Source organism: Euphorbia lathyris, chromosome 9, assembly GCF_963576675.1.
Source record: "Euphorbia lathyris chromosome 9, ddEupLath1.1, whole genome shotgun sequence".
NCBI classification, from domain to species: Eukaryota; Viridiplantae; Streptophyta; class Magnoliopsida; order Malpighiales; family Euphorbiaceae; genus Euphorbia; species Euphorbia lathyris.
Genome location: NC_088918.1, coordinates 12,162,640 through 12,190,051, shown reverse-complemented (window position 1 = coordinate 12,190,051; position 27,412 = coordinate 12,162,640). Strand labels below are relative to the sequence as shown.

General features: G+C 36.1%; 1 protein-coding gene across 1 annotated transcript; it reads left to right on the top strand.

Annotated features, from left to right (window-relative positions):
- Positions 1-6,103: 6,103 nt before the first annotated feature.
- Positions 6,104-10,296, top strand: LOC136205894 (uncharacterized). Its single transcript, XM_065996739.1, has 5 exons — positions 6,104-6,260; positions 8,026-8,362; positions 8,442-8,546; positions 8,634-8,681; positions 9,790-10,296. The coding sequence occupies exons 2-5, from the start codon at positions 8,096-8,098 to the stop codon at positions 10,027-10,029; spliced, it is 660 nt and encodes a 219-aa protein (XP_065852811.1). The 5' UTR covers positions 6,104-6,260; positions 8,026-8,095; the 3' UTR covers positions 10,030-10,296.
- The last annotated feature ends 17,116 nt before the right edge of the window (positions 10,297-27,412 follow it).

Below are 27,412 nucleotides of genomic sequence, written 5' to 3'. Positions count from 1 at the left end.
AAACAAAAACAAAAATAAAGAATGAGCTGGAAAAGGGACCCTTAAGGTCAGATCCTACGCGAGGCGTATCCCTGGGGACGCCCCGCGTAGAAGAGGCTTTTTAAGGGCACCGGGGCCAGAGACTCAAATACGCGGGGCGCACGTAGAGGGACGCCCCGCGTGTTCCGAGCTTTGAGCCATCTTATTATGGAAAAGGTGGAGCACGCGGGGCGTAACAGGGATACGCCCCGCATGAATGTTATTAACTCACGCAAAAACAGAAATAACAAGCACGGTGCGCGGGGTGTATAGGTGTGTACGCCCCGCGTGGCTTATTCTTATTTGGATAAAGTGGGATTTTTTTTTAAAGAAATGACATGCGGAAAATAAAAGTTGGGAAAGAAAACTCCCTTATTCGAGCTTGGGTTGCCTCCCAAGAAGCGCTACGTTATAGTCGGTGAGCTCGACTTAGCATTTCCTCCTAGGTGTATGCTTCCATTCGCGTTAGAAATGCAAATTCTTGAATAAACAATTCGTACCTACAAAACAGATTGTTAGCTTCAAAAGAATTTAGCAAAAACCAAAAACTATATTTACAGAAATTATTGAAGAGTTTCGTTTGCTCCCTTTTTTACTCCTTTGGTAGTTCAAAAAGAGTGAAATATTCTGAGGTAGAAGGAACCTCAAACTCTTCTAGCTTTGGATTTATTTCCATGGGCTCGCACACAACCGGCTTATCGATTAGGATTTCCGGCTCCTCGCAGTTGAGACATCCTACATGACGTGGGGACTCCTCTTGAGAGGGCTCAATTAACTCGACCCCTACAACTTGACCACCCGAATTGGCATCTCGAATTGATTCGTCCGCGGTTGAATCAATACGAGACGTCAATCTAGTGATTTGATTTCCCAAATCCCTGCAATATGCCTCATTGTTAGATAATCTCACTTGAATATCTTTAAGGATAGAGATTACCACATCAAATTGCGAGAGAGATTGTTGGTGCGAACATTCGTCATCCATGAGGTCGTCCCACAGATGACAATTATAAGACATCATACCATGGAAAGAAAATTATTAGTAACATCAAGAAACAAAATAAATTATTCACAAAAAGAAAATGATATTTACAAATGCTTAGACTAACAATAAAACGTTTTTATCTAATATTGCAAGAAATTATAAATCCCCGGCAACGGCGCCAAAAACTTGATAGGCGTGACGCCTAGTGGTAGAGTTTTCTAATGACGAAATGTATATATTATGAGTGCGGACTCTATATCTATGGATGTGATCTTTATAAATTGCTCTTTAACTCTACTAGACGTTACGACTACTTAGGGGCAAGTCTACCCCGTCGTATCAAGTAATAATCCGGTTAAGACCGGGTATCGAATCCACGGGATTTATAACTGCAAGTATTAGACGACTCGGTTTTATACGTTATCTAAGCGGTGAATACTTTGAGTTAGTGTGAGACACAACTATAAACTACTCCTAACCTATTGGTGACACAAATTTATGTAATGGAAAACTCCACGGAGTGATATGGGTGACGATAAGTTATAAATATAATATGCAATAACTCCGAATATAATCGGTTGACGATTTACTCTTGCAAAGACGACTATGTGTAGTTCGACCAACCCGTGAAGTACTTAGACTACGTGGTTCCTAGTCAAGGCGTGTCTAATGCTGGGGATCAGAAACTAGGGCCCGTAAGTTCCGTGGCTTGTCAATTCCTACGGTTTCCGGAGCGTCACTTCCGGTAAGGCAACACCTATATGACTCCCTAAAGATAGCCCGAATGGCGTCGGAAATCGCGTTCCCCTACACAATAATCAATTAAGAGTATCAAAACAAGCAATAAACATCAACACGTATATAGAACGGAAATTGCAAATCATATATTATAAATATGGAAAGCGTAAATGTGGAATACAACCAAGCCTAGTACATAGGAAGAGTGCAAGCTAATTAGCAAGTAAAGAGGGAGAATTCGGCCCTCGGGACTAGCTAACCAGACTCAAGGCCGTCTCTTAGGACTTGGAGGTGGAACTCTCGAGCTCGGTGAATGAAGGTGGAACGGAACTTCGAGGAAATGATGGATCAAATGAACAAGCTCTCGAGGTGGTAGAGTTTTATTACATAAAACTGAATCTAAAACAACAAGAATTCTATCAAAAGAAATAAGATGTAGCTATGTACAAGGTTTCAAGAGATGTCTAAATGAGTGCTAGTCACTCTTATTTATACATCAAGCTAGGGGTAGGATTGTAACTTCACAAGGTACAAGTATGGAGCAACATTATTTGGTGCAGAAAACCCATGATACGCCCCGCGTAAGGTGGTCTACGCCCCGCGTAAGTGCCCATTCCGTCAGAAATCTCCTGCATGTGGACCAATTCTATGTCTTGTTGTCTCAAACACGCCCTGCGTAGCTGAAGTACTCCCCGCGTAAATGAGTTTCTGAGATTTTATCATTGAGGAATTGCATGGTACGCCCCGCGTATGGAGAGTTGACTCGGGGAGACAGTGCAGTCTGACTTTCAGGATTAGGCCAATTATTTCCGACATGTGTCATACGCCCCGCGTAGGGTGGCATACGCCCCGGGTATGCTGAGTCAATTCCACATGGCGTCTGCGGATAAGGCAATTATTGCTGACACCATGTTTTACGCCCCGCGTAAGGGATGATACGCCCCGCGTAAAGGACAATACGCACCGCGTATTTGAGTAGATTTTTGCTCCTTGCTCATACCTGAAATACAAATCTTAAGAGCCAAGTTAGCTTGACGTTTTTATTTCCTAAACTAATCAAAAACACAGAAAATTAACTGAAGGTACGAAATTTATTCTTATTTCTTTATTTTATCAAAACGCTTTATTTTTGTAATTAAACTTATTTATTTCTTCTAAAATTAAACCGTAAATCACGCTAAAAGATAGGGACGAAACGCCCCTATCATCGGACGGCCTCAACCGGAACACCGTTTTGCCGAGAAGTTTCGGCACACATAAGAAATTTATCTAAATGTGCGTTAGGGTTTTCATGAGGTTCTCCTCCGAACTGGCCAAGTTGTTGGATGAGTTGAATCATGCTAGTCTTGATTTCATATGTGTTGGCCGGAATGGTGGGGGCAACGATTCCGTTGCGGTTTTGAGGACGATGCGGAGCAAGAATCTCCATCATCGAGCGCATGTCATTGCCTCCACCGTTGCGGCTGTTATTCACGGGTTGCGCCGGCGGCCTTTGGTTGACCTCGGGCTGGTTAGCTTCATTGTTGAGGTTTGCCATTTTCTCTCTCCGAATCCTACAAAGAGTACGTTCAATTTCAAGATCAATAGGAACGAGAGTATCACTCCGAGATCGGGTATGCATAAAATAAATAAATGAAATAAGTTATAAACAAGAAAGAATGTTGTTAGTGAAAAGTATATATAAACAATTTATACAAAAATAATGCTTAGACTAACAATAAAACGTTTTTGTCTAATATTGCAAGAAATTATAAATCCCCGGAAACGGCGCCAAAAACTTGAATGGGTGTAACGTGCGGTAGAGCTCTAAAAATATATTATGATAAGTGTGTTACGACTATGGATGTGATCTTCCTAAATGCTCTATCTCTACTAGACGCTACTACTTAGGGGCAAGTGTACCCCGTCGTATCAAGTAATAGTCCGGTTAAGACCGGGTATCGAATCCACGAGATTTATAACTACAAGTATTAAACGACTCGGTTTTATACGTTATCTAAGCGGTGAATACTTTGAGTTGATTCGGGGAACAACTACAAACTACTCCTAACTACGGGTGAGACAAATTTATATAACAAAAACTCTACGAAATGATGCGGATAGCGATAAGTTATAACTATGACAAACAATGACTCCCAATATATATACGGTTAATGATTTACTCTTGCAATGACGACTACGTGTAGTGTGACCGACCCGTGAAGTACTTAGACTACGTGGTTCCTAGTCAAGGCGTGTCTAATGCTTGGGACCAGAAATTAGGGCCCGTAAGTTCCGTGGTTTGTCAATTCCTACGGTTTCCGGAGCGTCACTTCCGGTAAGGCAACACCTATATGAATCCCTAAAGATAGCCCGAATGGCGGCGGAAATCGCGTTCTCCTACACAGTAATCAATTACGAGTATCAAAACTAGTAACAAACATTAACACATATATAGAAAAAGAGATTATGAATCATAAATTATAAATATGGAGGATGTAAATATGAAATACAACCAAGCCTAGTACATAGGAAGAGTACAAGCTAATTAGCAAGTGAAAAGGGAAGAATCCACCCTCGGAACTAGCTAACCGGACTCAAGGCCGTCTCTTAGGACTTGGAGGTGGAGCTCTCGAGCTTGGTGAACGGAGATGGAACGGAACTTCGACGGAATGCCGAAATTAACGAACAAGCTCTCAAGGTGATAGAGTTTTGCTAAATAAAATAAAATCTCAAACTATATAACAAGAACTTAAACTATAGTAACAATTGTATATCAAAAGAGGTGTAAAAAGGTGTGTCTTAAATGAGTGCTAGTCACTCCTATTTATACACATCAAGCTAGGGTAGAGTTGTAATTTCACAAGATACAAGTATGGAGGAACATGATTTTCTGCAGATTTCCCATAATACGCCTCGCGTATGGTGGAGTACGCCCCGCGTATTTGCCCATTCCGTCAGAAATCTCCTGCATGTGGACCAAATCCAGATCTTGTTGTCTCAACCACGCATTGCGTAGACTGGGGTGCGCCTCGCGTGGTTGAGTTTCTGAGATTTTATTGCTTGAATTGGGTCTTTTACGCCACGCGTAGTTAAGCACGCCTCGCGTAAATAAGTCTCTGAGTCTTTTAGGTCGAAGAACTTCCTTACACGCCCCGCGTGTAAGGTGGGACGCCCCGCGTAGGAGCAGTTGACTCTGGAAGACCATGCAGTCTGACTTTCAGGATTAGGCTTATCATTTCTGACATATGTCATACGCCTCGCGTGGTGGTTGATATGCCCCGCGTATCGGTGACTAGATCCCACGTGGTGCATGTGGATTGAACAATTATTTCTGACCAAGTGTTCCACGCCCCGCGTGAAGGGTGATACGCCCCGCGTATGTCGGTGGATTTTCGCTCCTTGCTCGTACCTGAAATACAATTCTCGAGAGCCGAGTTAGCTTGACGTTTTATTTTCTAAAATAATCAAAAATAAGGAAAATTAACCGAAAGTACGGAATTTATTTTTATTTCGTTATTTTATTAAAACACTCTATTTTTACAATTAAACTTATTTATTTCATCTAAAATTAAACCGTAAATCACGCTAAAAGATAGGGACGAAACGCCCCTATCAGGCATAAACCTAATTCGGATCCAATTGACAATCATCAACTCTCGATTCTACACGGGTTGACCAACTTCTGTATTTCCAAGACTTCTAGAACATTTCTCCCCCTAAACATCATCGCAGGCCTTCGTAGTAACCAACATAAGATTTTCAACATAGAGACCGGCTCCAGTCTCTACAACAATTACAACACAACTTGCCAACGTGGCAAGAATTAAATCTATTACAAATAATTAATTAAAAAAACTGGCTAATTAGAAACAACATGATAAAATAGACAAAACAACTTCATTTTATCCATAATTTTGTTTGGAAAATTCTATGTAATTATTAAGTATAGTCAAATATTTTGTCCCATTTTTTTAAAATATGAATGAAAATAAAATTTAATCTGTTTTTTTTTTATAGTTTTTCAATTATTCAGTTTGAAACTCGTTAAATATTTATATAAAAATATTAAAGATATATATATTTTTTTATTTCATAAGTTAAGGATAAATCTGGAGTTAATGTTAAATATGTATTTAATATCCATTTATTTCTATTTTTCGAAACTACTTTTTACCTTTTATCTGTGGACATGAACAGCAAACAGCAACCCGGATTAGGTAAACCAAACAAACGCTTAGTCCAAAATGACACAAGGGACAAACCTTATCCCTAAATGTATTTTTTCCTCTTTTCGAAATAATTAGTGACAGTGATATTAAATTTGTCCTACTTTATTTTACAACCAATCTCTGTCTCTGTATTATGATTGTTGGAATCTTTACCAGTTCATTAAAGACTTAAATTAAAATCCATTTTCTTCTATAGATAAGCTTGGTTGTTGAGTCATTTCATTTCTTTTTCTCTTCCCTTTTCTGCTCCTTCTCCTTCTGCTTCGTCTTCTCCCTTCTTCTATTCCCTTTCTCTTTGAAGATTACAGGTGAGAAATTTCCCAAAAGCTCTTATCTTTTTTTTCCCCAATTTCTGAACACACACTTGCTTTAAATTTCTTATATTTTCTCAATTTCAATCCAGATTGATCACATGGGTCTTTGATCATACATATCCTCACCATGTTATCGCCTTCAATTTTGGGTTTCAGCTTGATTTGTGTTTTCCTTTAATCACCCTAATTCCCTAATCTAATCTATGGATTTTGAATTGGATTATAAGGTTTTAGGAAATGGGTTAATGTCTACAGATTTTTAAATCATGTTTTCCTGTGAATTTTGTTGTGGAATTTATGTTCTTCCTTCAATTTTGATCAGTTGAATCCCTTTCCTGCATAAAGTTTGAATTTTTTTTGGTTTGTTTGATGTTTCCTGCAAAACGTGAAAATGGGGAAAAAGAGAAGTGGATATGATTTGTCTGTGTTTAGCCTTTGGTATCATGTTAATCTTGCTAAATTAGAGCTTAATCATGATTAATTAACTTAGAGCTTAATCATGATTAAGGGAAAACTTTATTGTAGTTTGCTAAGGTTGTCTGGAATCAATTTTAGTTTGGTTTTTCTAATTAGAATAGAAATTGAAACCTTCATCTTTAAGTGAATCTTATTAGGGAATATATTATACTTGTAGGCTATGTTGCACGGAAACTCTTCTTCGTTAGCCTTTTCGTTTCAGTTTCTTTTCCATTTCCATTTCCATTACCGTTTCCTAGCTATATTTGTTTAGAAATAATGTTTCTAGATATCCGTTTCTGTTTCGTGCAACATAGCTTGTAGGCCTAGATAAGTGGATTGTTCGATTATTTATTTACTGTTAGAGTTTCGGAGCTCATGATCTTGAGATATGTATATGTATGTGAGCTTTTAGGTATAGTCGGGTCTCTTTTGTTGCTAATGAATTATGTGCTCCTCCTTGCCCGTGGATGTAGGACTTAGTGGCATCTCGTAAATATCGTGTTTTGAGTTAGCTTCCAAATCTTGGAAACGAAGTCGGGTTAGGTCTTAACATAGTTGTTCTTAAGTCTTAATGTTTTCATGATCAAGTTCTTCAAAAATAATGTTTCCGTGCAACATAGCTTGTAGGCCTAAATAAGCGGATTGTTCGATTATTTATTTGCGGTTAGAGTTTTGGAGCTTGTGATCTTGAGATATGCATATATATGTGAGCATTTGGGTATAGTCGGGTCTCTTTTGTTACTAATGAATTATGTGCTCCTCCTCGCTCGTGGATGTAGGTAAACTTAGTTGAATCGCTTAAATATTGTGCTTTGACTTAGTTTCCAAATCTTGGTATCGAAGTCGGGTTAGGTCTTAACGTAGTTGTTCTTAAGTCTTAATTCTTTTCATGATCAAGTTCTTCAACATTTATGGCTGAAGAAACTGAGCTATATTTTTTTAGAAATAATGTTTCCCCGTGTCCGTTTCTGTTTCTGTTTCCGTGCAACATAGCTTGCAGGCCTAAATAAGCTGATTGTTCGATTATTTATTTGCGGTTAGAGTTTTGGAGCTTGTGATCTTGGGATATGTATATGTATGTGAGCTTTTGGGTATAGTCGGGTCTCTTTTGTTACTAATGAATTATATGCTCCTCCTCGCTCGTGGATGTAGGTCAACTTAGTTGAATCACGTAAATATTGTGTTTTGAGTTAGCTTCCAAATCTTGGAATCGAAGTCGGGTTAGGTCTTAACGTAGTTGTTCTTAAATCTTAATGTTTTCATGATCAAGTTCTTCGTTTTTCGTTTTGTTTCAATGCAGGTCCAGTGGATTTTCGATTGGGATTTCATGCTATAAGTGCCAGATTTTGAATCTAAATACGGTATAAGGAATGGGGTCTGAAGGGCCTCCGGCCGTGACAATCCATGTGACGGGATTTAAGAAATTTCATGGAGTTTCGGAGAATCCAACTGAGATAATTGTTAGTAATCTCAAAGAGTACATGAAGAAGAAGGGGTTTCCAAAGGGTGTGGTATTAGGGTGTTGTAATGTTCTCGAAACGGCCGGACAAGGAGCAATCATACCCCTTTACCAGACATTGCAAACTGGAATCAACACTAAAGATTCCGAATCTTCGAATTCGGGAACAACTATTTGGGTTTGCTGCTAACATATCGTTCATGTAAAATGTTTTGATCTTTACAAAATTCTGCATGTTAATCCGTGCCGTATTTCAGATACATTTTGGAGTTAACAGCGGAGCAACAAGATTTGCTATTGAACAACAAGCTGTTAATGAAGCTACTTTTCGGTGTCCCGATGAGATGGGATGGAAACCACAGGTTACGTTTTGTATGTTGTATTCGTTGTATGAATTGTTTTTCTCCGTTTAGATTCGGTTTAGTTAAAATTTACGTTATGATGTGCAGAAAGTACCCATTATTCCTTCAGATGGTGGAATATTACGAGCACGAGAGGTACACGATTTTCTTGATTATTAACCTAGTTGTTGATGGACTTTCGTTTAATTTCTTCGCATATCATGTATGTTCACACTAACAGAAATGTAATTTGTGATCATGACTTGTCGATGCACTTTCATTATGTCGATGAGCCTTGGCGCAACGGTAAACGTTGTTGTCGTGTGACCGAGAGGTCATGGGTTCGAGTCTTAGGAGCGGCCTCTTGCCAAACAATTGGCAGGGGAAGGCTTGCCCCTAATATACCCTTGTGGTGGGACCCCTCCCCGGACCCTCGCTTAGCGGGGACGTGTAGTGCACCAGGCCGCCCTTTACTGTATAATTGCAAAAGGAAAGAACTCAAACCGACTGACTGAATCGAGATGATAATATTTGAACATTTCTATCCTTATGGTCTTACTGTTAGACTGAAAATGGTTTAAGGCTCTCTTAACTTCTAAAACCCGGGTCTATTTTACCACGTTTGGGAGACCTAATTCCTCTTGTATGGCATCACGTTTTCATTCCGACCTTCGGTAATCTATCTACGGTTCCTTGTGCTGTGAGCTAGACTCACAAGCTTACGCACCTCGGAAAGATATTAAGCACGGAACATGGTTCCTAATGTCTTCGAACTAGACTTACTACTTAGCTTCAGATTTAGAACTTTGGAGTTTTTAAAGGTAATGATCAGTTTCGTCGAATATCGATATCAGACTACCGTTTTTTTTAGGCTGAAAATTTTGAACTATGGTGGTTATTGGGATGAGGGCGAGCCTTGGCGCAACGGTAAACGTTGTTGTCGTGTGACCGAGAGGTCATGGTTTCAAGTCTTAGGAGCGGTCTCTTGCCAAAAAAAATGGCAGGGGAAGGCTTGCCCCCAGTATACCCTTGTGGTGGGACCCCTCCCCGGACCCTCGCTTAGCGGGGATGCGTAGTGCACCGGGCCTCCTTTTTTTTGGTGGTTATCAGGATCATTGTGATGCTGTTCAAATGTTATGCACAAAAGTATGACCGTCTTTGAATGCATTTAGTAGTAAACATACTGCTCGTGCTTTCTCGAGACAAATATTTCGGTTAGGCGTGTTAGGAACTAAGTGTGTTACTCTTATCTATTTGTGTGCAGACAACTCTGCCTGTCGAGGAGATAACGAAGGCCTTAGTACAGAAAGGTTTCGAGGTGATGACATCCGATGATGCAGGTCGATTTGTGTGCAATTACGTTTACTACCACTCGCTTCGGTTTGCGGAGCAAAACGGGTTCAAGTCACTCTTTGTTCATGTACCGCTTTTCCTGACTATAGACGAGGAAACCCAAATGCAATTTGCTGCTTCATTGTTGGAGGTACTTGCTTCCTTGAATTAGTAAGTAAATCTGTCAAAATTCAACTTACATCTCTCACGTCCAGGAGCTTTACGAACTCGTGCTGTTGTCGACCGTCTTTTTCGAGGCGGACGGATGCCTGTATTGGAAATGTTTAATAAATAGACGAACGTCTGCAAGTGAAAGAAAAATGTGCTTGTTGTTGAAATCTTGGTGTTAATATGTGAATAAGATATCAGTTTGCATATCTTTGTGGAGATGGCTTGTGATTGATTGAATGAATATGCGACCGTTTTTGCCTGCTCGAAATTCTGAAATCCGTTGAATGGTTTAAGGCGAAATGATGTTTTTCGCCCCGTCGAATTTTGAATTTCGTGCTTGTACTTATGGATGAAATTGTTATGTTTGGCGTTCACGGATATATAACACTTTAATTGATGAAATTTTGATTTTCTTTGTTTTCAAAGCGGAATTCACTGCGTCTGGTGTTTAAGCATGATGATTTCGTGAAATCAAAATTCGGTAGCCGAATTGCTTTGCTAATGAGCGAGTGCTCATTGGATTATCCTTTTTGTAGCTCATTTTTATAGTTTGATTGTAACAAAAAAGTGTTCGGTTTGAATTATGAAACGACTGCTCTAGAAGGAAAATCAGTTAAAATATATATCAACAACGGTAAATAGTTAGCAACAAATGTAAAAGGCAATAGCTGAACCAAATAAACCGCAATAACAATTGTAAACAATAATAGCTGAACTAAATAAACCTGTAATAACTGTAAACGGTAATAGCTGAATCAAATAAACCCGTAATAACGGGATAGCAATACCTAGCTGAGTCAATCCCAATGTCTCACGGAAAGCAATTTAGCGCTCAATGTTTACTTGATGGTCGAAATTTGGTTTTCTCCTCTTTTAAAGGACCTTGTTGAAAATTATGTTGCTAACAAAATTTAACTCGTTGGTAATTTTCATCGGTACTTAAGCGATGGAAAAAAAGAGAGATAAGGGTATAAATTTGCCTCTATCATTTTTGGGAAAATGTAGGTTTATTCCTTAATGTACGAAACGGTAAAATTTTACTTTTAAAGCAAGATTAGTTTATTCCTATTTAACAAAAAAATTGAACGGACTAGTTTTACTGTTATTTAATTACCACATCGGACTTTTTAAATAAGCTTGTCGATAAATTGAAGTCGTTTCATGTATCTTGGAAGGTCATTTGTAACTGTGTTCATAACATAGTAAATATTTTAGGTATTTTTTTTTTGCGATTAGCTTATATGTGAGAGGTTTAATTTTTGATATTTTGACGTGTTTTTTTTTTGTAACTATGTTAGTAACATAGTGATAACTCATTACTCGATATTGCTTATGTGTCCAAACCATAAAGAAAAAGTTCTCTCAATAGTGGTCTGACAGCCACGCCACAAAGAACTTACTTTTACATATAATATGACAGTCACATTACAAAAATAGTATATATTTTTTTGACTGTCACGTAGCAGTTTCAAGCAGTTGAGTTAAGTAAATTAAAAATAAATTTATATTTTTGTTACTGCATGTCACTATTCCAGTGATTTTTTTTGATTTGAAATAGACATAATGATTTTATTAAAATGTTATTAGGGCATAATTTTAAAAATTATATTTTATTTAATTCATTAATGAGTTTAGTAAAAATAATAATTTAGTGGTCCCTAAAGTCATTAAAATCTAAATGAGAATAAAGAGAATTTTTAGAGAATAAGGGAACAACAAGTCAGTTAGAAGTCTATTTTTCAGCATCACGTTTTTTTAAAAACCTGATTTTTCATAATATTTCTAGTTGGAATTCTACTAAGCTACATTGGAATCCTATTTCCTTAGTTCATTACGATTTCAGAACTACTTATGGAGTCAAAACGGAATAGTATTGAAGGAGAAACAAGTATTTTTCTACAGTTGTACATAGGGTTGAGAAAAACGCGTCTGTTCGAAAATTGATTTTTTCAACAGCCTTAAACTCCAATCCACATTTGAAGTGGAATCCTGATTCCTCAAAAGGTGGAGAACCTCTTATAAAAATCTCAGCAAGATTGGAATAGTGGAAGACCCTACTTCTGATGAATTTGTCTCAGTAGCAAGAAAAACGTGTATGTTTGGAAATTGATTTTTTTTTCAATAGTCTCAACCAACTCCACCCATGTTTTGAAGTAAAATCCCGGTTCTTTAAAAGATGGAGAACGTGCCATAAAAATCTCAGCAAGATTGCAGTAGTAAGACCATGTTTCAAACGAATTTGTCTAAGTAACAAGAAAATCAGGCCCATTTGGAAATTGATTTTTTCAACAATCATAACCAACTCCTTCCGCGTGTTGAAGTGGAAACCTGGTTGCTCAAAAAGTGGATAACGTGACATAAAAATTTCAACAAGATTAGAGTAGTTGAAGACCATGCTTCCAACAGATTTCTGCCAGTAGCAACTATAAAAAGGCTTCATTTTTCACTTGAAGACTCACAACACAACAACGCAACAAACCCTAAAAGTAAAAATTCATTTTCAGCCTTATTGTCTTTCTTCATCTATGTTTAATCCCCCTAAATCACGTGCTTCCTCTATTCTCCATCTTTCCCACGAGACAACACAAAAACATATCAAAACCGAAAACCAGAACTTATTTCTAAGCTTATTGCTCTTCTTTTTCTCTGTTTTAATTCCCCCAAATCACTTTCTTCCTCTATTCTTCAAGCTTTCTCGCATTCACACCAAACTTATGTGTTGCAAATTCTAATAATTTTCACAAGAATTCTAAAGTTCTTAATTAAGTTCATTATTATTTCTAAGTTCTCAATTCACTCAAGTTTCAAGTCCATTCTTTATATTTAATTACATTTTCTCTATTAATTGTCAAATTGCTTTTGTAATTTCAGGCCTTCAATCATTCTCATTCTTGTAATCAAAACATTTAAACATAAATAAAAATACAAATTCTCAATTCCTCGAGGTGATTCACGTTTAGTCGCCACTGCGAGGCTAATAAAGCTTTATATAATAGAGCTAGGAATCTTTAGAGGATTTTTTCAATCCTTAATCCTCTTTCACAATCGTTTGGTTAGAAGTTAGTTAATTAATAATTTTTAATTTTGGCAACCTGCTTCCTTGGCACGTTTGCACAAACCACAAAAGCCAATGTTAAATTTAGCTGGTGATTTTTCACAAAAATCTGGTGCTAGCAAATACAAATAAAAGTTCAACTATTTTAATGAATTAAAATAAAGTTCAGTGATCTTTATGAAACTTACTCTAAATTTCAGTGACCTTCAGTGTAATAAACCTGAAAAAAACCTATTAGACAATTAATGAAATAATGATATGAATAAATTTGACTATATTATTGAATTTTTTTCTCAATTTATCATAACTTATTATGAAGTACCTATTTTATCATTATAAAGATGATAGGGATGGGCAAAAAAAACCCCGACCAAACCGATCAAATACCTATTTAAATGTGAACTTTAATTATATATATTGTATGAATTAATTTTGTTTTGATATTTAAAATAATGTGTATTGAGCTATTCTTTTCAGTGTAAATATTTAGGTAAAAAAATACGGTTAACCGTTGTTTTGGTTAGCTATTATATTTGGATTTGGATAAAAATATGCTTAATTGTTATTTTTTTTATTTACCATTATATTTAGGTTTGGATAAAACAAATATTATAAATCGAACCGTTATTTACCATTATATTTAGGTTTGGATAAAACAAATATGATAAACCAAACCGTGATGAGATATTCAACTCTTTTATAATGATTTGTTGAGCATGCTATTACAATATGGCATGGACCATGATGAGATAGTAACAAGTTCATTCACTAGTCTCCAAAGAAGAAAGAGTCATAATCCTATGATTTGCTAGCCATGATCCCTACATGGGGTTAATTTCATCCATATACTCTAACTATTATAAACATAAAGTCATAAAACTTCATTTCCGGACATTAAATTCATCAAATTTTGTATTTGATTTCTCTTCCAGCTCTTTTGACAAGATTCCGACAATAACAATAATATCAGAATGGACTTGTGGATAACAAGTCAAACAAATTTTCCATGTGGATTAAAAAAAGGTATCGTCTATGTAAAACAAATTCGACCTCGACCCTTTTCCTTTTTAATATGGGTCGAGTGATTTTACCGAGTTAGTCTTGGTGACATTTAAAAAAAATCAATCCATGTAGAAAATTGTCTAATGTACCGTTTATTTATTCATTCTGATGATTGTTATTGTTAAAATCTGATTAAAAAGAATATAAGAAAATTCAAATTCAAGGCTAGATGAGTTTAGGGGGTATTTGGTTCGTGCAGGTGCAACAGAACGGAAACAATGAGAAATGAATGGAATGACTCTGAATTCCTTTATCTGTTTGTTTCAGTTCCACAAAGGAAATGACATACCCTTGATTCCATTTGTGGATGTTTGGTTCAAATAAAGTAATAAACCAGAGTTGTGTTTTTAACAATAATTGTTATACATACATATGTCTGTATTAATAAATTAATAACATGTAAATATAAAAATGAAAATCAATTACTTCAACCATTAAAATCAAAACACGGTGAAATATAGGAAACTGAAATAAAATAAATCAAAAGACGATTAAACATTCTATTTTAAAAAGAAAATAATCATTTTAAAATAATTAAAAATAAATACTAAATTAGTTTAGAGATAAAATAAATAAATATAAGGATCAAACAAAAAATCAAAAAGTAAAATTTAGTCAAAAATATTTTTTGAGGAAAAAAATAAAAAATATATAAGTATAAGGATAAAAAATGAAATTAATATAAGGACTAAAAAAGTATAAATAAATAAATATATGGACCAAAATAAAAATTAAAAACAAAATAGAGGCTAAAGCCGTATTTTATAAGGTGGGTAGAGATTCAAATTAGCAAGAGAGGTGAAATTGAATAGAAAACCTTAGGGGGAAGGGGATTAAAAAGGTGTTTGTTTCAGCTTTTCGGAAGAGCGTTTAGCATTTCACTCCAAACCGCAGGAAATATAGCGTTTGGTTAGGTTTATATAACCGCAGCGTTTAGCATTTTCTTTGGAAACTGTTTGGAGCGTTTCACGAAAAGCTCATATTTGGAGCTTTTCATAAACAGCTGTTTGTAGTTAGTTGTTATTGACAGAATTATCCTTCTTATTTTCACAAAATATGTTTATTTTTTAACATTATTTATATTTCTACAACATAATTACCGAAAAAACAAGGTTTTGTTAAATTTTTTATTTTTTATATAGATTATTTTTATTAATTTGTGTAACACATTTTTTTATTTTATAATAGGATAAAGTGCAAAAATACCCCAATATTTATGGTTAGGAGCAATTTTACCCTTAACATCTAAAATTGTATAACTATACCCCTAATTTTGGCAGCTAAAAGCAATTTTACCCATAAAATTGATAAGTTGGGTCAATTTTTAAAATAATTTATCAAACTGTCTTCTTGGTCATGAATATTGTCATCTACACTTCACATGTGCACCATTTTAATTTTTATGATCATTAGTAACAGATCACAAACATATGATTACATGTGAATTTTTTTTAAGAAAAAAAATATTATCTTTTGTACGAGTTAGACAAAAAAAATTCCAATATTTCATCAAATTTATAAATATTAATTTTCAATTTTATTATTAAATCATAAAAAAATATGAAATCTCTTTTTAGAACTACTGGTATATGCAATGGGTGTATAATAAGAAATAAAATATCTATATTTTCTAATAATATCTGAAATCGACACAACTTGCCAATGTTAGGAATAAAATTGCTTTTACCTGCTAGCGTTATGGGTATAATTTGCACCATTTTAGACATTGAGAGTAAAATTATTCCTAGTTGTTAAACGTTATGAGATTTTTTTCATATTTTCCTTTTAATTTCATCGTTGATTAATTTAAAACATGTTAATTTTAGACATTTTAAATCCGAACAGCAACAGTTCAATAATTTTACCAAACACTAGTAATTAAACAGCTAATAACAAACAGCTAACAGCTTACTGCAAGCAGCTGACAACAATCACAACAACTATTAGCTAACAACTGAATCAAACAGGCCCTAAAATTAGAGGAGTTAGAGGTAAATCCAAAACTAAAAAAGGTAAAAAAATGATTGAATTAAGGGATAAGGTGCAAAAATATCCCTAACGTTTACAACTAGGAGCAACTTTACCCCTAATGTCTAAAATGGTACAATTTTACCTTTGACGTTGGCATCTAAGAGCAATTTTAACTATAACATTAGCAAGTTGGTTCAATTTCAGACATTATTATAAAACACATATATTTTGTTCTTTATTCTGCACCAATGACATCAGTTCATTTTAAAAAAAGATTTCATATTTTGTGTGATTTAATAATAGAACTGAAGATTAATATTTATAAATTCGGTGAAATTTTTTGAATTTTTTTGTCCAACTCGTACAATAGACAGTGTATTTTTTATTTTTTTACATCTGATCATATGTTTATGATATGTTACTAATGAGCGATAAAGTGACTCACATGTGAAGTGTAGATGGCAAGATTCATGACCGATAAGACAGTTTGATGAATTATTTCTTAAATTGGTCCAGTTTGACAACGTTAGGGGTAAAATTGCTTTTGGCTGGGGGTAAAATTATAATATTTTAGACGTTAAAGGTAAAATTGCTCTTGACTATAAACGTTAGAGGTATTTTTACATTTTATCTCTTGAATTAATAAAACAAACACCAACAAAAAGAATGAAACATTCTATTTCCCTTACCCTTGTTTGAACCCCCGAACCAAACACCCCAATTGAACCTCCCTACATGGCTAGCTAGCCTTTCTAATTGTTCAATGTTTTGTGGTTATGCCATTGTATTAATTAATTGTCGTTTGCATTTTCACAAAATGCAAACCACAATTTAATGTCTCAATCAAATAGTGATAAATCTCCACTTCAAATTTTCATAAAATTCCACATTTTTGGCATCTTTATCACGTTGGTGGCTTTGAGATGAAGTCAAGTAGGCCTTCCTTGCTTGCTACCAAAAGTCCAAGACAAAGGCCTTAAGCATTATTATCATGTTGAAACTTCTATGCCTATAATTATCAAAACTTTGGAAAAACTAAAATAAATAAATATGTGGTTTTATATATTTATACTAGTTTTTGACCCGTGCGATGCACGGATTCATCTTAATATATAAATATTAACAAAAATATAATTAATAATTACAATTAATGATATAAAAAAAGAGGAAGTGACACCTCAGCTCCATCGTTACTGTTTTATATTATATATATAGATATGCAAAGAAATAGAGAGATTTTAGGGACTAATTTAAATTATGTAGAACTTTTAGATATAGATATGCAGAGAATTAGAGAGATTTTAGAGATTAATTTAAATTCTGTAGAACTCTTGGATATAGTACGGATAAAATAATCTTTTTATAAATAAATATAATAATATAACTAAAGTTAATATATTATATTTTTTATTATATTTTTTATTAGTAAAAAAAGAGGAAGTGTTCTTCAAAAAAAAAAAAAGGAGGAAGTGACACCTCAGCTCCATCGTTACTGTTTTATATTATATATAGAATATAGATATGCAGAGAATTAGAGGGATTTTAGGGATTAATTTAAATTATGTAGAACTTTTAGATATAGATATGCAGAGACTTAGAGAGATTTTAGGGATTAATTTAAATTATGTAGAACTTTTAGATATAGATATGCAGAGAATTAGAGAGATTTTAGGGATTAATTTAAATTCTGTAGAACTCTTAGATATAGTACAAATAAAATAATCTTTTTATAAATGAATATAATAATATAACTCAAGTTAATATATTATATTTTTTATCAGTAAAAAAGGAGGGAGTGACACCTCAGCTCCATCGTTACTGTTTTATATTATATATAGATGTGGATAAAAATATATGTTCAAATTTACGATTGTGAGTGAATGGTATCCACTACCGTAGAGGGATTTGTCTCTCCCCTTGGAGTGGTGTTCGTCTTCTCATCTGAGTTGATTTTTCTCTTTAATTTCTGAGCAGCTGCTGTTCTTTTCTTAGGTTCGGGGGTTGATCTGGCTTCATCCGATCTTGGCTCTGTTTCTGCCTTGTATTCTGTGGGTTCTATCTCAGCTTTCGATTGTTGATTTTAATCGCTTCTTGTTCTGATTGGTTTAATATCTCCCGTATCGGATTCGGTTTCAATCGCCTACAGTCTGGTTTTATGCTGATCCTTCGGTAAGCTCTATGCTTATCTATTGCTTTGTTTGTGCGGATTTAGCTTTTCTTGGATTGGGTACTGTTGATTTTGGCTCTTCCTTTTTGTCGATTTCTTCTTCTTTGGATAATTCAAGCTTTATTTCCATCAATTTCCTGTGATTTTGTATTTCCGGACTTGTGTTCGCTGTCAATCGGGATGATTCATAGTCAGTCTTGTTTTCTTGGTTTAAAGTTTTTTGCCCTTTAGTTTTGTGTGTTTGGGTTTATATTCATCAGTGGTTATTATGGAGAGAAACAAGGGCCTGGCAGATGAATATGCACAATTATGCCTTAGGGAAGACGTTGAAGGTCTTGAAATCTCTGAGGATGCGCTTCAAATCAATTCTTTGCAGGATAGTTTCTTTATTATTGGGCAATTTCTGGGAATTAAAGCTACTCATTTTGAGTCTATGAAAACTACCCTGGCGGCAATTTGGCAACCTGTCAAGGGGGTTACGATAACGGAAACGGACATTGACGGTAGATATCTTTTTCAGTTCTATCATGCTCTTGATATGCAAAGAGTACTCAATGATGGTCCCTGGACCTTTAATCAGAATCTTTTGATTATCAAACAGCTGGGAATTTCTAAACAGGCTCTTCACCCAACTCTTACTGATCTCATTATTTGGGTTTAGATTTTTGATTTACCAATTGGTTTCCAAACCGAAGGGGTGTGTAAGGCTATTGGTAATCAGATTGGTCATTTTGTTGAGGCTGATCCAAAGAACTTTTATGGTCTTCGAAGGAAATTTCTCCGTATTAAGGTAACCATTGATGTAAGGAAACCTCTTAAAACAGGTCAGAAGATTAAAAGGAGTGGTGGTGAGTGGATTTGGGTCAATATCAGATATGAAAGGCTGCCTCAGTTTTGTTTCTATTGCGGAATAATTGGTCACGCCGATAAATTTTGCCATTTGTTGTTTGATAATCCGGATATGCCTTCAGACAGGAATTACGGCAGTTGGCTTAGAGCTGTTTTGCGCAAACCGGGTACTCAGCGTGGTAAAGAATGGCTTAGGGACCCGTCGAATGAAGAAGATACCTTCAGGTTTGATAACGCTAATCAGGTGGATAATGTGGTTTTATCTAATATTGATACAGGAGTCTCTCAGAAGAATGCGGGTGTGAGGAAGCCACAGTCAGCTGGGATTTTGATTGCAGGTAGCCATCATTCGATTGATGCTGAAGATATCCTTGTTTTAGACCCTAAGAGGCAGAGAACTTCAAATGAAAATATGGAATACGAATTGAGTTGCACCGAACAACTAAAATCGGATGGAGGGGCGAGACCTGGTAGTCAGGTCCGCCTGGGGCAATGACGTTAATTAGCTGGAACTGTCGGGGTCTGGGCAATCCCCGTACAGTTAATGTCCTTCGGGACTTGGTTCGTGTCCACAAGCCCGCCTTGGTTTTTTTAATGGAGACTATGATCAAAGAGGCTAAGGTTCAATCAGTTTGTAGGAAATTGGGTTTTGAAAAGTTTCATATTGTTGATGGTAGAGGCCACGGGGGTGGTATCGCCTTGCTTTGGCGTAATAATGTTGCAGTTGACATTCTGAATTCTCATACCAATTTCATTGACGCTCAGGTAACTGTTCTTAATCTTCCTTCGTGGCGTCTTACAGGTTTTTATGGTTTTCCTGAACGTCAAAGAAGAAGAGATTCTTGGCAACTTCTCTCTTCTCTGTTTAATTCTAATAGACAAGCTTGGTGTTGTGTGGGGGATTTCAATGACCTGACTTGTGGTTCTGAAAAGAAAGGCGGTCCTGTCCGGGCTTACTGGTTGATGGAGGGTTTTCTGGCTGCATTGGAGGAGTGTGAGTTGGTTACATTGCCGATGGTTGGTTATCCCTTTACTTGGGAAATGGGTAGAGGAACTAGTCTTTGGGTTGAAGAGAGGCTTGATAGAGTTACAGTTAATTCAAAGTGGAAAGAATGTTTTGGTCAGTCTGTGGTAACAAACTTAACTACAGCTTGTTCTGATCATTCGGCTCTGCTCCTTCAGCTCAAAGCTTGGATCCGGGTTCCTAGGGTGCGTAGTTTTCGGTTCGAAAACCAGTGGCTTAGAGAGACCAGCTGTGCTGCTACGGTTCAGAGGTCTTGGGAGGCTAATTGCGGTCTCTCTCTATCTCAGAAGTTGTCCGCCTGTACTAAAGCCATCCAGGTATGGAGTAAATCACTTGACTGTAACTTCTCTCGTCAATTAAACTTGCTTCGTGAGCAATTGGTGGAGTTTCGAAGCCGATCTGATCGTCTTGGGATGGAATTGTTTAATCAAGTGAGATCAAACTTTGTGAAAACTCTCCAACAACAGGAGGATTTTTGGAAGCAAAGAGCTAAGATCCATTGGTTACAAGACGGGGATTCGAATACTTGTTATTTTCACGCCCATGCCTCATCAAGGAAACGATGTAATACAATTACTGAATTAAGAGATGTTAATGGGGAGCTTCGGGGTTGGGGTAGTGGTATCGAAGAGCTGCTCTGTGAGTATTTCCATGATATTTTTACTAGTCATGGTAGTGACGCAGCGGATATTCTTGACGAGGTCAGACTGAGGGTCAGTTCAGTTCAGAATGAGTATCTTTGTCAGCAATTTTGTGAGGAGGAAGTTAAGGAGGCATGTTTTTCTATGCATCCGGATAAGAGTCCGGGCCCTGATGGACTCAATCCGACTTTCTTTCAAAGATTTTGGAATATCATTGGCTCTGATATTGTTGCGGACTGTCTTAATATTCTTAGGACATGCCATCTTCCAGATAAGCTTAATGAAACCTTTATTGTGCTCATTCCTAAGAAAGCTAATGCTGTCCGGGTCACTGATCTTAGGCCTATAGCTCTTTGCAATGTCCTGTATAAGATCATCTCCAAAATGTTGTCGAATAGATTCAAAGTCATTCTCCCTTTGGTGATATCAGTTAATCAGAGTGCTTTTTTAAAAGAAAGATTAATTTCTGACAATGTTATTGTGGCTTATGAGGTAATTCATCATCTAAAGAATAAAAGACAAGGGAGGAAAGGTTTGGCGGCTCTAAAACTTGATATGAGCAAGGCTTATGACCGTGTGGAATGGCAATTTCTTTGGGGTATGTTTCGCAAGTTGGGTTTTCATGATGGGTGGATCAATTGGATGCGAATGTGTGTTGAATCGGTAACGTATAAGATCAGCCATGATGGCCGTGAGATAGGCCCTATTTTTCCGACTCGCGGTTTAAGACAAGGCGACCCTCTTAGTCCGTTTCTTTTCCTTATTTGTGCGGAGGGTTTATCAATTCTCCTCAATACAAAGGAAAGACTTGGCCTCATTCATGGATGTCGGATTGCACGTTCTGCCCCTAGTATTTCTCATCTTTTCTTTGCGGACGATAGCTACTTATTTTTTAACGCTTCTTTTGCGGAATCATCGATCATTCAGCAGTGTCTTGGGTCATATGAGAAGGCTACTGGTCAATGTATAAATTTTGAGAAATCAGCCCTCTTTTTTAGTTCCAATACTAGTAGCTTGGATAAGGTCAATGTGGTGGCGGCTTTGGGTGTCAGTGAGGTCGCTGATTTGGGGTTTTATTTAGGGGCGCCAGCTTCGGTGGGGCATAGTAAAATGCACACGTTTGCTTTCTTGAAGGATCGTATCCGTTCCCGTATTCAGAATTGGAAAGAAAAGTTTCTTTCTAGGGCGGGTAAAGAAGTATTAATCAAGTCAGTTCTTCAGTCTATCCCAACATATATCATGAGTATTTTCTTGCTGCCGTTACAGTTCTGTGAGGAGGTTCAGAGGATGATTAATCGGTTTTGGTGGAAGGGAGGTAACAGTGAGGGTAATCCGATTCATTGGATGAGTTATGATCGTCTGTGTAATCCAAAATGCGCGGGGGGTCTTGGGTTCAGACGGATTCGGGAGTTTAACGAAGCTCTTTTAGCCAAGCAGGCTTGGAGGATTTTACAATATCCGAACTCACTTGTCTCTCAGATATTAAAAGCAAGGTATTTTCCATCTTCTGATCTTTTATCCGCGTCTATTGGTCACAACCCATCCTATATTTGGAGAAGCATTCTTGCTGGGCGACCGCTACTTGTGAAGGGGCTTCGACGTAAAATTGGCAATGGTTTATTGACGAATATTTGGGGCAGTCTGTGGTTGTTGGATGAGCAGAATCCGTATATCGAAAGTGATGTTTATCTTGGTCTTCCTACGGGGAATGTGGCTGATCTGTTACTTCCCAATGGAAGGTGGAACTTTGACCTTATTACTCAAATCTTTAACGATAGGGATATCCGTCTTATTTCTGCTATTCCTCGTGGTTCAAATCATTCTCAGGATGGTTGGTTATGGGGGCTTGATAAGTCGGGCAGCTACTCGGTTAAATCAGGTTATCGAGCTGGTATTGTTGTGGTCGATCATGCTATGGCTGATCCGCGTGACGATCGGTGGAGTTTAATCTGGAAATTATCGCTGCCACCAAAAATTAAAAATTTCTTATGGCGGATTTTGGTGAGTTGTTTACCGGTTATGGTAAATCTTCAGAAACGTCATAGTTCTCTTTCCCCCATTTGCCCGATGTGTAATAATGAATTGGAGGATGAAGTCCATATTTTTGTGTAATGTTTGGTGGCTCAGGAAATTTGGTCCATTGTTTTCGGGGATGATAGAATGGTGCAAACGGTGGATTTTGTAGCATGGTTGATTCCGATTCTGAAGAGTGCTGATCATCCTCTTTCAAGTAAGATTTTATTTACGTTGTGGTGGATTTGGAAAAATAGAAATAACCAGGTCTGGTCCCAGGCTCGCCTTTCTGCTCAGCCTTTATTTCGTTTAGCTGTTAATGAGTTTGATGATTGGAAGATGGCTCAATCACTTAGAGTCATGGGTTCGACTGGTTTTGGTAGGGCTGCTGTGAAATGGATTAGGCCACCGGAAGGTAAGTTTGCTTGCAACGTTGATGCTGGCCTTTTTCATAATGATGGTTTTTGTTCCTTTGCGTTTGTGCTTAGGGATCATTCTGGTTCGTGCTTATTTGCCAGCCACGGTGGCTTATTTGGTTGTTTCGAACCTATTGTTGCGGAAGCTATGGCTGTTAAAGAGGCGTTGTCTTGGATTAAAGACAAGGGCATTAGTGGAGTTGAGTTTCGGTCTGATTGCTTATCTGTAGTTAACGCAATTAAGGATCGTTCTAATTCTCTCTCTTACCTTTCTGATTTGATTTCTGATTGTATTGGTTTGTTCAAAGAGCTAGATGATGCATCGATCTCTTTTGTTAAACGGTTAGCGAACTGTGCGGCTCATACTTTAGCTAGGGCTGTCAGTTCTGTGTCTCACCGTAGTGAGTGGTATTCTGCTCCTTCATTTTTGTTTCCCATTCTTTTAGCTGATATCAGCCAATAAAGTTTCGTTTTCATTCAAAAAAAAATATATATATATGTTCAAATAACATTTATATATTTTTAACTTTTTTTAACATAAAGCTAACGTAAATAGGGCTGTCAATATGGGTCACGATCCGTTAATGCGACTGACGTAACCTGCAAATTAAACGAATTAGGGTTGAACCTTAATGGATTGAGTCATAAATAGATCGACATGTTTAACTCGTATATTAAACAGGTCGGGTCACAGGTTGACCTATGAATTCATTGCAATCCCATGTAATTTTATTAGGTGGGTTGACGGGTTGTGTCGACACAACCTGTTAACCCATCTAACCCGATCCATGTAACTTGTTTTACCCGTATAAGTCTGGTAACATTATATATTGTTATGGGTATGATAGTAATTGTTCCTAATATTTATGTATTAAATCGATTTTTAGGTTTTAGACTTCATAAATTTCTTATGGCTAATGTAATTCTCCATTTTATATTTTGATTTTGTTGAAAGTTAAAAGGGTAAAGGGGTTAGGCTTAATGCTTCTCCAGCCCCCTTAACTTGTCGAAATTGGTCATTTTACCCCTCCAACTCATCGAATGTCCTATTTACCCCCTTAACTCCATAAAAATGGTATTTCTCACCCCCCTTAACTTGTCCAAATTTGTCATTTTACCCATTTCTCAACTCATCGAATATCCTATTTACCCCATTAACTCCATAAAAGTGGTATTTCTCACCACTTATGATCTTATTTATCCTCTTAACTCCATAAAAATGGTATTTCTGATCCCTTTATAGTAGTAAAAAAAGTTGAAAAGAGAAAGAACGAATAAAAAATACAAATAACAAGCACATTAATATAAACAAGTTAAATACATTATATGTAGGGATAATGTACCAAAATAGGCCTATGATTTTTGGGAAAGTATCAATTTAGGTTCCACTTACAAAATAGCATAAATATAGGTTTAACGTTTTAAAAAAGTTATCAATTTAGGCTTCGTTAATGGATTGTAAGGGGTGAAAAATACCACTTTTATGGAGTTAAGGGGGTAAATAGAATATTCTATGAGTTGGGGGGATAAATGGACAAGTTGAGGGGGTGAGAAATACCACTTTTATAGAGTTAAAGGGGTAAATAGGACATTCGATGAGTTGAGGGGGTAAAATGACTAATTTGGACAAGTTAAAGGGGCTGGGGAAGCATTAGGCCAAAGGGTTATTTAACCTTTTTAGTTTATTTTAATATATAATAGGTTAATGGGTTGATAGATCATATAATTCTTTTAGCAGATTTTGATATATATCAGGTTAATGGATTAAACGAGTTGTGTTAATTTTTCGCTCATGATTTATTCATTTAAATAAATGAGTTATCTAGGTCAACTCGTGTCGATCCATTTATTAAACGGACCGTGTTGTGTCAACCCGTTTATTAAATGGATCAGGTTGTGGTCATCAGAGTAGATTGACACGACCCGTTTAAAATCGTGAATCCATATTAACACCCCTAAATGTAAGGGTGGACTTATACATTCTCGAGAGCAAACCACATGCATCGATGATTACAATGAAATTTACAGATTGTTTTTTAAGAGGGGTTAAATATTGACAGTGTGGGGAACTAAACCCTAAATCTGACAAATATAGGATACCAACTCGTTACAACTTAGACCAACCATAGTTAGCATTACATATATGATTAGGGATAAAGTCCAAATTTATCATTAACGTTTTTGAAAAAATTCATATATATCTCTAATGTAAGAAACGATCAAATTTTGTCTTTAACTTTTCCAACTTGGAGCAATTTTGCACCCAAACAACAATAAATGGAGCAATTTTAGGTACTTGTTATTAAGTATCTCATATTGCATAATTAGGAAATTATATGGCTTCTTAAAAATATGTGAGGCAATAATTCTTTTTGGTTTGAGGTACTTTATTTTGGAGGTGAATTAGGCTTTGTTTACATAAGGTATGAGCTTCTTAAAGCAAGTAGTTGAGGGTTCGAATCCTGATAACTTTATTAATTGGTGAAATTTCGATACTGGTAAGATAGATTTGTGTTGTACACAGTTAAAGCCTATGAGGTATCCACATGCGAGGTGTGTGTCAGAGATCAATATAAAAGCTATTGTTGGGCCTTAATTTTACTAGCTTAAACTTTTGGTTCAAATGGTTCCATGACATGGTATCAAAGTCATGGTTCAATGTTGGTCGCCTCTTAATATTAATAGCTTCACACTCCAAATAAAAATGGGCGTGAGAGGAGTGTGTTAAGTATTCCACATTGCTTGATTAGGAAACTATATGACTCCTTAAATGGGAGACAATCCTTCTCCTTTGACCTACATCTTGGGGGTGAATTAGGTCTTTGTTTATAACAAAATCCATAAAACATGACTCTTATTTGGATCTAGAGACGGAGGCAAGAAGCATAAAGGTACTGATTGTCACACCCGACCCTAGACGACCTCAATCGGCATCGAGCGTGAAATCGAAAGATTGTAATCAACACTTAGGAGTCTCCAATTTATCCCAATATCATAATATCATATTATATTACAATTGAAATACCAAAGTTCTAACCATAATTCTAATAATAAGCAACAACTTCTGATTCTCGACTAATTGGTCGGTAACCTTCTCTCTATCTTGTACTTTCTCACCTAAAAACATTAAAACATTTAAAAACGTGAGACAAAAATTTCAGTAAGAAACTATCAGCTATAAAAATCAGTTTTTCTTAACATAACTACATATATACCTTTAGAAAGGGATTTAATCAAAACGTTATAAAATATACTCAAAAACTAAAGTTCATAATAGGATCAAGGTGTTAAACCAAAAACCAAAAATATATAATCTTGTATCGATTCTTGAGTTCAAAACCTTATAAAATATTATAATCAAATAAGCGTTTTATCAAACCAAATCGTAATCAATCAAACGTGATATCCTTATATCAAAATCAATCATAACGTAAAACATAATCCAAATGAACTTAAAACATTGTATCCATCCTCGAGTTTCTCCCTTTAAGTATCAATCCATAACCACATATATAATCGAGACGTCTCTTAACATTGCCTATCACATATGGTCTTACCCAACACTTCGCTGCCATACCCAATAGGTCTTCACACAAGGATGCTATACTTTAAATTTCAAATAATTCGAACGGTCGAATATCCGTAAATCAAAGAAACAGTGGAGAAACGGTCGAGAGAAAACTGATAATGAATAGAAAAGAAAAAGAAAAAGAAAATGAAAAGAAAGAAGATGATATATATAAAGAAGATGATCACGCCGCCTGAACTGAGATTTATATATCTCAAATATAAAAATATCAGGTTTGGTCCTTCGTCTTTCTATAATCTTTTAAAACTAACTCTAAATATTTAATTTATACCTAAAACCATCAAAGTAACTCCAAATTTTTCCTATAATACCAAATTAACTTCACAAACTCAATAATTATTAGACACGGACGTGACACTGATAGATTATTATTATTAGATAAATCTTTTAACAAAATAGGTATGAGAGGAGTGTGTTAACTATTCCGCATTGCTTAATTAGAAAAGTATATGACTCTTTAAACATGTGAGACAATCTTCTCCCTTTGAGCTACTTGAAAAGATAAGTTAGGTCTCTATTTACAACAAAACTCCTAAAACATGATTTTCACTGGAGTCTAGATGCGGAGGCACATATGTATTGGCGATTGACGCATCC

Bases quoted from the DNA above. Each gene is read 5' to 3' on its own strand.
- LOC136205894 (XM_065996739.1), top strand. From the start codon at position 8,096: ATGGGGTCTGAAGGGCCTCCGGCCGTGACAATCCATGTGACGGGATTT. The intron at 8,363-8,441 runs GTTTGCTGCTAA...GCCGTATTTCAG, and splicing joins ATTCGGGAACAACTATTTGG to ATACATTTTGGAGTTAACAG. The intron at 8,547-8,633 runs GTTACGTTTTGT...TATGATGTGCAG, and splicing joins AGATGGGATGGAAACCACAG to AAAGTACCCATTATTCCTTC.